Source organism: Alosa sapidissima, chromosome 24, assembly GCF_018492685.1.
Source record: "Alosa sapidissima isolate fAloSap1 chromosome 24, fAloSap1.pri, whole genome shotgun sequence".
Lineage (NCBI taxonomy): Eukaryota > Metazoa > Chordata > Actinopteri > Clupeiformes > Clupeidae > Alosa > Alosa sapidissima.
Window position 1 is genome coordinate 21432685 of NC_055980.1, and position 11586 is coordinate 21444270.

The 11586-nt window shown below is 42.4% G+C and overlaps 1 protein-coding gene across 2 annotated transcripts; it reads right to left on the reverse strand.

Moving 5' to 3' along the window:
- Positions 1 to 8596: 8596 nt before the first annotated feature.
- On the reverse strand, positions 8597 to 11305 carry LOC121700339 (interferon a3-like). 2 transcript variants are annotated; one of them, XM_042083234.1, is made up of 6 exons: positions 10568 to 11305; positions 10297 to 10364; positions 10089 to 10163; positions 9764 to 9913; positions 9568 to 9642; positions 8597 to 9440 (listed from the first exon to the last, which is right to left on the reverse strand). In XM_042083234.1, exons 1-6 carry the CDS (start codon positions 10578 to 10580, stop codon positions 9351 to 9353), a joined length of 471 nt encoding a protein of 156 aa, XP_041939168.1. In that variant the 5' UTR covers positions 10581 to 11305; the 3' UTR covers positions 8597 to 9350. The 2 variants fall into 2 exon arrangements, with proteins under 2 accessions (XP_041939168.1, XP_041939167.1); XM_042083233.1 differs by lacking the exon at positions 10568 to 11305 and having other exon boundaries at positions 10297 to 10551.
- Positions 11306 to 11586: the final 281 nt, after the last annotated feature.

An 11586-nucleotide genomic window follows, 5' to 3' on the forward strand; every position in this document is an offset into this window, starting at 1 on the left:
TCTGACTGCCAGACACAGAACATGTGGCCTTTTTGCTGTTACACACAAATCTCTGGTGTGTCCAGCTGTTGCATTTTTTTTCCATTTTATTTACTGCGTGTTGTTTACTGTAACCCACGTTCTCCTAAACAGGCGCCCAAAGTTGGATGAGATGTCATGTCAAAGTGTGACCCATCCCCACTTAGGCGAGGATCACATCAGCCAGCAGCAAGCGGCAAGCGGCAAACGTAACGCAACGCAACACTCAGACCATAATACGTTTTGTCTCGTTCCTAAGCAACACAAACAGTTTGTCAATTGAATACGCTCGCTTTTCGCTTTGAGAGTTGAACAAAATTCAACACTCAGCTTGTTCAACGCTCAGCTTGTTCAACGCTAGCGTTATGCCAGCGTTGCCACCATTAGAGAACAATAGGAAACCTGCCGCTTGCCACTGGCTAATGTGATCCTTGCCTTAGGCATGGCCAGAGAGGAGCTTGGCTATGCTGGAAGGGTGCTCTCTGAAGCATCAGTCTGTCTAGGGCTGCAAGGATGCTCTCTGAAGCATCAAAGCATCAGTCTGTCTAGGGCTGCAAGGATGCTCTCTGAAGCATCAGTCTGTCTAGGATGCTCTTTGATGCATCAGTCTGTCTAGGGCTGCAAGGATGCTCTCTGAAGCATCAGTCTGTCTAGGGCTGCAAGGATGCTCTTTGATGCATCAGTCTGTCTAGGGCTGCAAGGATGCTGTCTGAAGCATCAGTCTGTCTAGAGCACTGATTCTTTGTAAGTTTTATATCCACATCTCCTCCCTCATCATCATTAGTCAACTAATTCATAAGGGACTTTTAGTGGAATTTGGAATAAGTCTCCTTCATTCATTTAGGTGTGACCTGTTGATGATCTTCTACTGTAATCAGAGCACAAATCCATATTATATTCGTTTATGGGACCAAGAAGGGAATGAAGAGTTTCTGTGTCATAAAGGAGCCTGTGCAGTTCTAATCTAATTTCATCCATGTCCCTGAGGATAAGTTTGTGCTTTTTGTGGGCAGGTAGTCAATTCTGTTCTCAATACATGGGAGAGAGCAGGCTATTGAGGTGAGTGGACATTCTTCAGTAGGACAAGAGAGATATGGGGTGAAGTCTCGTGGGTCCATTTCGGACACAGGCTGGGCAATGCTATCCTCCCTTTCAGACGGTGAACGCGTTGAACTTGTGTTTGCGGAAAGGAGGCGATCCACGACCCTAAACACATCCCCAGTTAAATCAACAGAATGAGAAAGATGGCGTAAACATCTCACTGTCTGAACTCGGCCCTTTGGCAGCCTGCGCTATGCTCTCCAAGGCTCCCCAAAAGGACAGGCATCCAGTAAACAGGACCAACTGCTCATGACGGACATTATGTAGAGTCATTACACTGGCATTGTGTAGAGCCATTCCATGCAGGGGTGAGAAGATGGGGAGAGGCTCGGGCGGGTGTCATAGTCTGGCAACGCCACCTGGTGGATTAAACTGGTCAAAGTACAAAAATCAAATCCTCATCATGTTACACTTTCCTGCCAGTTGCCATGGTAATTCTGAGGGGGGGGGGGGGGGGGGGGTAACTGTTAAGGGAAGAGACGTCATTGAAGAGTCATTGGGGTTAAGTACTTGCATTATGACCCCAACACCACAGAGCCAGGCTTGTTGCTATGGTAGCCAGAGATAAACACGCAAACACACAAAGAGACGTGGATGCATTGTCACTCCCCGATGTGAGTCGCTACCGGATGTGAGTCGCGCATGCGTCACTTTGCTACTTTGCGACTATCAGTGCTGTTAGCCACAGAATAATGACATTAGCCTACACGGCAGTAAATGTATTATTTAGTGTAAGGCATCACATTTTCACGGCATGATCTCTAATGTCAGTTCTAGATTAGAGGCTGAAGTAGCCTGCTAGCGAGAGACTTCTGTAATATCAATAAAAATTGACCTACATAATGAAGTTTGTTCACTGCTGGCAAGTAAGCAAGTAGCTGCTAGGCTAAGTAAGCAATCAAGCACAACAAAGGCTGTCACTTGAATGGCGTTTGCTAACGTTAGCAATCAAACAATCTTAGATAGCTAAAACGTTTTTTAAACAGAAAAGTGAATTATTTTATGGATTTCAGTCGGATCCCTTGGCGTTATGCCGTAAAACCTATCAATCTGAGCATGTGTGACTCACATCGGGTAGCAACTCACATCGGGGAGTGACAGCATAACAAACGTTCCCCATTGTTACAGACAGTTTCAATCTGTTCCTAAAGGAATTCCGGTTGAAACGTTTCGAACCAACGCAGATTCTTTGAAATGAAAACGAATCGAACTTTAGCGCAGTGCTCTATGAAATATTGACTCTAAAACTTGTTTGTCCAAAAGTTACCATTAGCTCATTGTTGTTTTTTGTGCCACCGAACACAACCTCAAAAGGAAACAGTGGTCTGAGCACATGCTCAGTTGCGTGCCATACTCTGTCACACCCACACACACTTCAATAGGTGTTTTTATTGAAAGATGAATAACATGCACACACAGATACAGACACAAACACACAGATACAGAGACACACAGATACACACACACACACACAGCACACAGTGCACACACACACACACACACACAACACACACACACACAGCACACACACACGCACACACACAGTACACAGCACACACACACACACACAGCACACACACACACAGCACACACACACGCACACACACACACACACAGCACACACACACACACACACAGCACACAGCACACACACTCTCAGAACACCTGTTGAATCCGGCTCTTATCCAGCTCTTTACAGTAACTGTTTGGCTCTGGGGCACCTAACAAATCCATTTGTGTCACTCAAGCAAATGTCAGTAAAGTTGTCTAATTGACGACTAGCATTGTGTCACTGTCAGGGTGTGATGTGGTTCCGACATTTAAAACAAAAACACTAGTGAGTCGGCAGGATTGTGCAGTAAGACCTCTGTTTTTACGTAAAAGGAAAGTCTCGTGCCATGCCCCGACATACTGCACGGACATGCCGTTCATCCGTATCTTTTGTGGCCAGGCCATGGCAAAGACATCACCGACACCAAACACATACAAAATGATGAATAAGCAACCAAACGCTCACATGGGAAGCCTAAGCCGCGTTATTTTCAAGCAAAACGTTTACATAGCGATGAAAAAGGCAGCTTCTCACTTGAACAGCAAGCTAGGAGTCACCACCCCAGCTCTTCTTGACTTCCACAGGATGTCAGCAGCTTTGCTATCCAATGTAAACAATATAACCATATGTTTTCAGTTCATTTCCAGGACTTACTTCTTCATGATATACAGTGACAGCCACTTACAGCAGTGCTTATGGAGCTTCTGCACACGCACGCGGCACGCACACATACACACAGACACACACATATGCATACGCACACACACACACACACACACACACACACACACACACACACACACACACACACATCAAACACTGTGCACAGCAGCAACACAAGGCAGCTGAGAGGGAATGTTCAGGCTCTGGATTTCTTTGGAACTGACTGGCTTAGAATTGCATATTCCTTCGGCCTTTTTAAAAAAAAAACTTTTTGGAAGATAACAACCCTTGAGAGTTTTATCAGGACTGCATGTATTGAGGGAAACTCCAATTACTGTACTGTGGAGTTGGAACTTCTCAATAACCTTGTGAGCCTATGAGGTAAGCTTTACTGTATAGACACACACACACACACACACACACACACACACACACACACACACACACACACACACATACATACACACACACACACACACACACAAGGAACATTTCTGTATACAAGTGGTATTTGCTTCCTACACATATTGCAATATTTCACATCATGCTTACAGTACAAGCAGACACACACACACACACACACACACACACACACACACACACACACACACACACACACACACACACACACACACACACACACATCATGTGCATGTTCCTCAAGTACTGATCTGCTGGTCCTGTTTTCTCCGACGTGGGCAGCATCTGGTTGCATTCTTGGGGTTTTTGGGCCCGTTTCAGCTCACATGGCTCGAACACAAATGTTTTGGTGTTCTGTAAACAGTTGCTCTTCCTCTGCACTGTGTAATCCATTTAGCTGATGGATGGAAAGGCATGGACACAGTAGTCGTGTCCGGCCCTGAAAGACCTGTTCTGTGGACACAGAAGTTGTGTGAGGATCTGAAACATCTGGACACAGTAGTCTAATGGAAAGATCAGTCATAATGGAGCTGTAAATTAAGGGGTCACACCTTAAAATTACAATTTAAAGGTAACATGAATGGCCTGTTTTACAAATTTGCCATATGTTTTACGGGGTGTTTTAAGATACATCACATTTTGTAGTGCTTGCTGTTAGTTCAAACACTTCATGTTGAGATGTTGAAATGATGATCTCAGTCAGCTAAATACCCCCCCACACACACACACACACCCTTCTATTCAGGCCAGGGTTTGCTGAGTGTTTGTCTAAAAATGTGTCTTCAAAATGAGGTAGATGTGACGGTTCCCATGGAGTACTGCAGGCCTCTCCACACGTTTGGGAATAATATTGTCTGTTGGGACCAGAAAATTAAGTGGTTTGAGGGTGGTTTGACCGCTCTCTCCCTTCACTACACGTGGCGTCAGAAGTGGGATGGCTTGCTGTAAAGCAAAGGGAAACGGGAACAATTGTGTGTCGGCCGTACGAGGGACATTGCCAAATGTTTTAGAGGAGCCAAGATCTTCTCCAGTGGCTGCCTCGATCTCTCTCATCAACTCGGGATCTCGCCAATCTAAAAAGGACAAGATTAACATATTTTGATTGGATGGAATAGAAATGTTTGCAACTGTTTAGTCTTTCCTAAAGGTCACAAGACTGAAGTGTCACTACATTTTTATTTCTCATTAAACAAAGCCAGGGGAAATCATACCAGAAGTTATTAGTCTCCAACCATGAATTCCTCTTAATCGCTAAACATTCTGGATTGTGACCAGATAGTTTAAGCTTTAAATAAAAAGGAACTCATTTTAGTCCTCCAAAATAGGATGTATACAAGTTCTTTCATCTTTGGGAGTTACACACACCTACCAAATTTGGTGTGTGTACCTGAAACTATACGCCAACCAATGGGTCCGTCACGTAAGGCGGCTAGAGAGTCCCTGGGCCACCATTTTGTCCTTAGAGCTTTGTCAGATACCTGTTGTGTGTGCCAAATTTCATGGGTTTTCGCCCATGGGAACCAAAGGGCAATGTATGCAGGGAAGAACTGCAGAGAGATGGGTGAAGCGGTAGTGTTCGGGCACCCGGGGATGCGTGAGAGATGCCAGTGTGTGTGTGAGGCTAATGGGTGCCCTTCCTGAATGGTTGTGGTCTAGTAAAACCCAAACACTTCCAAAACATCCTGACCCTTTGATTTCCCAAGTGATTTCTATTTTTTTATTTTTTATTTTTTGTAGTGATGCACTTTTTTAATATCATGTTGTGAACAAGTGATTTGTTGTAAATGTACTTTTCGATTGAGATTAAATAAAAAATAAAACATAATGTAGGCCTACTTGTTTTTTTTTTGTTTTTTTTGCTATTTCACTCACTTGAGAACTTGCAAATTCATATTGCAGTTTAATCGACTTACTGAAACTTAACTGTTTTAAGGCAACCGGTTCCCTCTAATTTTTAAAGTGAATTCAACTGAACATGTTACAGTAAGTTTAATCAAACTTAAATGTTTTAAGGCAACCGATTTCCTCTAGTTTTTTAAGTAAATTCATCTTTTCAGGGCTTACAGTGAACCTCAGTGCCGGAATACTGTCAGTTGACTATGCACTCTGCTGTACTAAAGAGCCTTGTTCTTTGGCGTTGCAGTCAAACTGCAGGTTTCGTACGTACCCTGAAAGCCCGGGTTCAAGGCCGGCTGGGTTGAGTGTTCTCTCCCTTTGTAACATTATACGTCACAAAAATAAAAAAAAATTACAAATATTTTAAAAACAGAGGTCACGTCTCGTCCCTGACTGTAGAATCAGAAGGCGGAGTGGACAGGCCAGATCCAGAAGAGAGATAAGATCACAGGCCTAACATACCACACATGGTGTCTAGCCCCCAGCCCTCATTCCACTTTCAGCATCAACTCAAAAAATGCTAAAGCTTAGCAAGATATACACTTTCAGGTCAACTATGACAGGACTGTTTACTCTAGGCAGCTGGGTGAAGCATCCATGGCTTTCCCAACAAAAGCACTGAGGCTGTAAATATTTATCATCGTGGCACATTCAACATTTACAACACGTCTCCTTTGGTAGCTCTGCATCTATGTGCGTCTGTGTTGCCTGGCAACGCCCACACTGACTATGTGCTCCGCCCCAAAGATTCTAGAACAGAGCTCTGAATCTTTGCTCCGCACTGAGGTCCTACAGCTCCTCTAGTACACAATAACCGCGTTACATCAACACGTTAACTCTATAAGAAAAATATTTTATGATATATAGCCCTATATTTGTGTGAAATCTGTGTGACGAGAACTTCGTGAGCAATTCAGCAGAGAAGAAATGTAAATTTGCATCCGTTAGGCAATCCAACATACTCTGGCCCATAATTACACATTAGCTCTATAGCAAAACCAGGTTTAATGAGTGAGATCACATAGTTAACATCTTAGATAGATATCACAAGAAGCAGCAATAAGGGGAGACAACTTCAACTATAGGCCTAATGGTCACAAAATTGTCAATTGCTAATTATAGCAAAACAAAAAGTTTAATCCACTTGTGTCTACCCAACATCCATTTCACATTGACTCCTATCGACCTTATTTAACTCTGTGACCTTATCTAACAGCATCTTGAAAGTCTCACTAGACAGACAGATAGACAACCCAGTGTTTCCTTTTGGTATGTGGTAATACTGAGTTTCTGCCAAACAATAATTATGTCTCACAGGTCATGCAGTGATTTAGCCCAGTCTGCCTTGGCTAGTTGTGCCGCCGTACAACCCCAGATCACAGAGCCAGTGTTTGACAGTTTCTACAACATCCTCTGATCTTCTCCTTCTGCTGGCAACAACAGTCACACCCTTTGCCCTTTTGTTTACAAGGCGAAGAAAAGCCTCGCAGCTGATACGGAAATCAGGATTGATTTGAATAGGTTATGTGTGGTGAAATCAGGATTGATTTGAAATAGGTTTTGTGGGGTGAAATCAGGATTGATTTGAATAGGTTTTGTGGGGTGAAATCAGAGGCACAGATACATCCAAAAGGCTGTTTTGCATCAGAGATGCAGATCACATATAGATTATATGCGGATAATCAGATTATCATCTATCTATCTATCTATCTATCTATCTATCTATCTACTGTATCAATCTATCGATCTATTGATCTACCGATCTATCGATCTATATCTATCTATCTATATATATATATATATATATGAGAGAGAGAGGGAGAAATGCTGTATTACAGTAATGAGCGTCTCCTACAACCCTGACATGAAACAACTCCTCACTTGTGTGTGTGCCAGAAACCCTCTCACTATGACATCATATCAGTTCAGAGTTTAGAACACCCAGCCTCTGGCCAACCACTCATAGGTCCAGTGTCCAGTCGGGTGGGAGCCTTACAGGGTTTGTCATGGTCAATGCTGACACCCTGTGGACTGACCCCTGTAAACTAATCCCTCACCACAGATGTCTGGTTGTTTGCTGCCACCTAGTGGATATTGACAAAAAAAAAAGTGTCTTTACCTTATAATGGGGCAGCTGGCAATTCGCCTTATTCAACTGGCAGCCAGAACGAGGCTACAGGGTACACTTGCCATCACACTTCAGTCCAGCAGATAGTGGTAATGCACTTTGTTTGCAAATTGCCACAAAAAAAACGCACACATAAAAAGAAGAAGGGTTCACTGCCCTGCCTCCAGTAGGGGTTAAGTCAGAGACTTATGATGAGGAGACACAGCACTCAAAAAATCCTCCTTAGAAATGCATGGGATACAAACAGAAATGTTTGTATCGCCAAGATGGTAGTCGTCTACACATATCCCACCCCTTCCACGGCAAAACGTTGACATGTGAATACATTGAGCCAATCATGTGTTGTGTTGTGAATACATTGAGCCAATCATGTGTTGTGATCTCGCCGCTGGAGCAAGATTGGTGTCGTGAAGCTTTAGGCACGCGATAAGTGCCCAAAAAGCGTTGCAATATGGCCCCCGAGTGGAGGGACTTGCCTAAAAGGACTTTGGTTAAGTCATTTAGAGACGAGACAAACGAGTCCAGGAAGTGCCAGAGCCTGCCAGAGCCTTCTTCTTCTTTTTCTTCTTCAGTGAGTTTTTTTGCCAGTTTGCAAACGGAGTGCATTTGCAGGTTTTCCAAATTGAATAAGTCTTGACTGACATCTAATTGCTTGTCAATGAAATTAGTTTTACATAATTGTGACCTTGTTTTGTACATTTTCTACGATGAAATTTACCAAGTGTACACTTCCAGACATGTGTGCCATAGTCTGCAGTCCTCTCATATTAACACACACAAGTTACTCAATTAAAAGAGAAATTAAAGCTAACTGTAAGAAAAAGTAAGCATTTAACAATTTGTCATAAACAATGCTTTTATTGAAATGCAACAAATCTGCATCAATTGTGTTGGAGTGTACAATAATTAAATACATCAAATAAACCAGGATAAATAAATAAGATGAACATAATAATGAAATGAATAAACCTCTTTCACAGAACATCATCGGTCGGATGGATAAATAATTTAAACATTTGATAAATGTAGCCATATCCACGTCATATATAAAATGCACAGCTCTCAAAATTCTTTAGAGACTCATTGTAAACTAGAGTGCTCAGAATATACAAAAAGGGTTTCTATATCAGCCACTTGTTGTGTTACCATCTACAATAAATAAACGCAGCAGTAAATACATCTACATAAATAAATTGAACAGTATTATAAAATAAACAACACATTTCACAGAAAGTCATCAGTCTGATGAATTAATCATTTTAACACCTGATAGATGTAACCTCCACCACCTCATGTTATTCACAGGGCTCAGAAAATAATAAATAATAAATACAGAAAATAAATAAATGTATAAATAAGTTCATTAATACAATCTAGGTAGACAAATAAATACATTTAACAGTATTGTAAACAAATAATAACTTTCACATAATCGTTCTGATAAATGAATAATTGTAACACTACATAAACCTAGACCACCTCAGAATCATTTAGAGCAGAAAGTTCAGAGTACATCAGTAGTCCTGGTGCATCCTCAGTCCCATTGGCTGTAGCTGTGGCAGGGTTTGGTGTTTAGAGGCGTGTGCTGGCCAGAAGGTCGACCTTCGTCAGGTGGCGGTGAACCTCCTTCCTGATCAACTCCCAGGCCTTGGCCTTGTCCTCCTGAAATCACAAGTCACACCACTCACCATCAATATACAGATTCTGTACTTCTGTCATCTGTGTGTGTGTGTGTGTGTGTGTGTGTGTGTGTGTGTGTGTGTGTGGTCAACCACACTCATCAGCTCACCATTTTCCCCAGTGTTTCATTTCTCAGTTTCTTGAAATACAGGTGCAGTCTCTTATTCCCTTTAGTCTTACTAACCTGGAGGAGGAAGAAAGGAGTTCATGAAATCACCAGTAAGTCATTCATAGTTGGAAATATATATATACTATTAATTACTATTGGTTAAATAGTTTCAAGGAGGTTATTCAGTTGTACTCACACATGACTGAGTTGCCACCAGTTGTGTGTCCAGGGTGCTCATGAAGTCCTTCAGCTTCTTCTGGTCCCAGGCCACGGCGGTCACATTCTCGTCCAGCAGGAGCGACACCTCGTCCAGCACCTGGGCTATGAACCAGATGATCCTCTCAGGCTGTGGGGACAACAGGAGGAGTCAAGACAACCATCAGTGACAAGACAACCATCCCAGAATTCAACAGGGATACCATTAAGTGTAAATGAAAAGAGTCCATCTCAGTTGTCATGAATGAAAAGCTACTGATTTCCAAGCATCTAATTGTTTGTTTGTTGCTTTAGTTTATGCTTACCTGTGACTTTCTTGCAAGTCTGTACAGCTCATCAGGGAAATTAAGTCCCACGTTGTCCTCTGTTATCTTCTCACCCTGTAAAATCACAGAATTAAAATTAAAATTAGGATCCCAGGAGAAAAGTGTGAATTAGTAGAATTAGTAGTCTAAAATCAAACAAAATGCTGAATATCAGGATATCAAAGGTGAGATTCAAAATAACACTCACCATCTCTTCCAGCAAGGTCAAATAGTTCCTGCTATACTGCGGGAATTTATGCTGCATCCATGGACAACCTTGGGTCAGATGCAGGATAAGCACCAAAAAAGTACACACACCAAAGAACGCCTTCATTCTGATATTCTTGAGCAAGCTTTGTAAATAGCTAAATAGCACAACTGCTAAAACACAATATCTCAGATTGTATTCTACTGGGTTGTGCTGCCATGGTCTGTGTTAGAATGTAATTTATACTCAGTATATGGAATTCAAAACTTACCTATGAAAAGCATTTCACTTTCCAGGTCCTTGATGTGCCGACCGCATTAGAAGTCCAAAGGTGAGTGAGGCGCTCCCAGCACGGGAATCCCTGCTGCAACGTCACTTGGCTCTGAATAATAAGCCTAGCTTATATGTGACAGCTCAAACGTGGATAATGTTGATCAATAATCACCGACGTGAATATTTTGGATGCATAAAACATCAACTACATGAAATTATCGATTATTCGCCTCCACAAATGTTCCATAACCTTTTAACTGATAAGCATAGGCTAGCCTAAACATTGGCCTGCATATTAGTCTATAACATTATTTGTGATCATTTGTGATAGCTTAATAATGTTCAGCCTATAGGCCTATCTTTAATTAAATTAGCGAATCGCAATCGCAAATCTCCACATTCTATAGGTGACGTGCAATTTACTCTCATTTCATGCTGGTTCGGCCAATCATGAGAGAGTTGAGGTTACAGGGGAGTCACATCCAGGACTCCTTAGAAAAGCCACACATTTCGCAGGTAGAGCCTATGTTTCGGTTGTAAGAAGCCTATCCCTGGCCCTGACAGATGACAACCAGAATGTTGACTTCCGATAGTCTACGCCAACGCGGCATGCAACATCATAGGCTACAGTAACCTTACAGTAGGGGCGGGACTTCTTGAAAGCGAAAGCTGAAAACCGAAAGCGCGTTTTGTCTTTCGGATGACGTTGATGGAATGCCTGACATCATATGGTTCATTGGCCTACGTCATTTCAGAAATATAACAATAAATGAATTGTTGTTGTTGCTGTAGGCCTATTTTAAGAAGCAGTGAGGCATAGCCTATCAATGTGGCAGGCAGGCCCGGAGTGGGTAATCGGGAGAATCGGGAGAATTCCCGGTGGGCCGCTTCACTTTTGGGCCGGTCGAGGGATTGGAGAAAAATATTGGCATTTGTCACGTTAATCTATCTTCTCTTAAAGTTGGCTACACACGTTCGCATTCTATGCCTAACACCGCAGCCTCTGCATGGGTTGTT

Excerpts from the sequence above, each read along its gene's own strand:
- LOC121700339 (XM_042083233.1), bottom strand. The coding sequence starts at position 10,422 with ATGAAGGCGTTCTTTGGTGTGTGTACTTTTTTGGTGCTTATCCTGCAT. Across the intron at positions 9,914-10,088 it reads GACTTGCAAGAAAGTCACAG|CCTGAGAGGATCATCTGGTT; the intron begins GTAAGCATAAAC and ends TTGTCCCCACAG. Across the intron at positions 9,643-9,763 it reads TGGTGGCAACTCAGTCATGT|GTTAGTAAGACTAAAGGGAA; the intron begins GTGAGTACAACT and ends TTCCTCCTCCAG.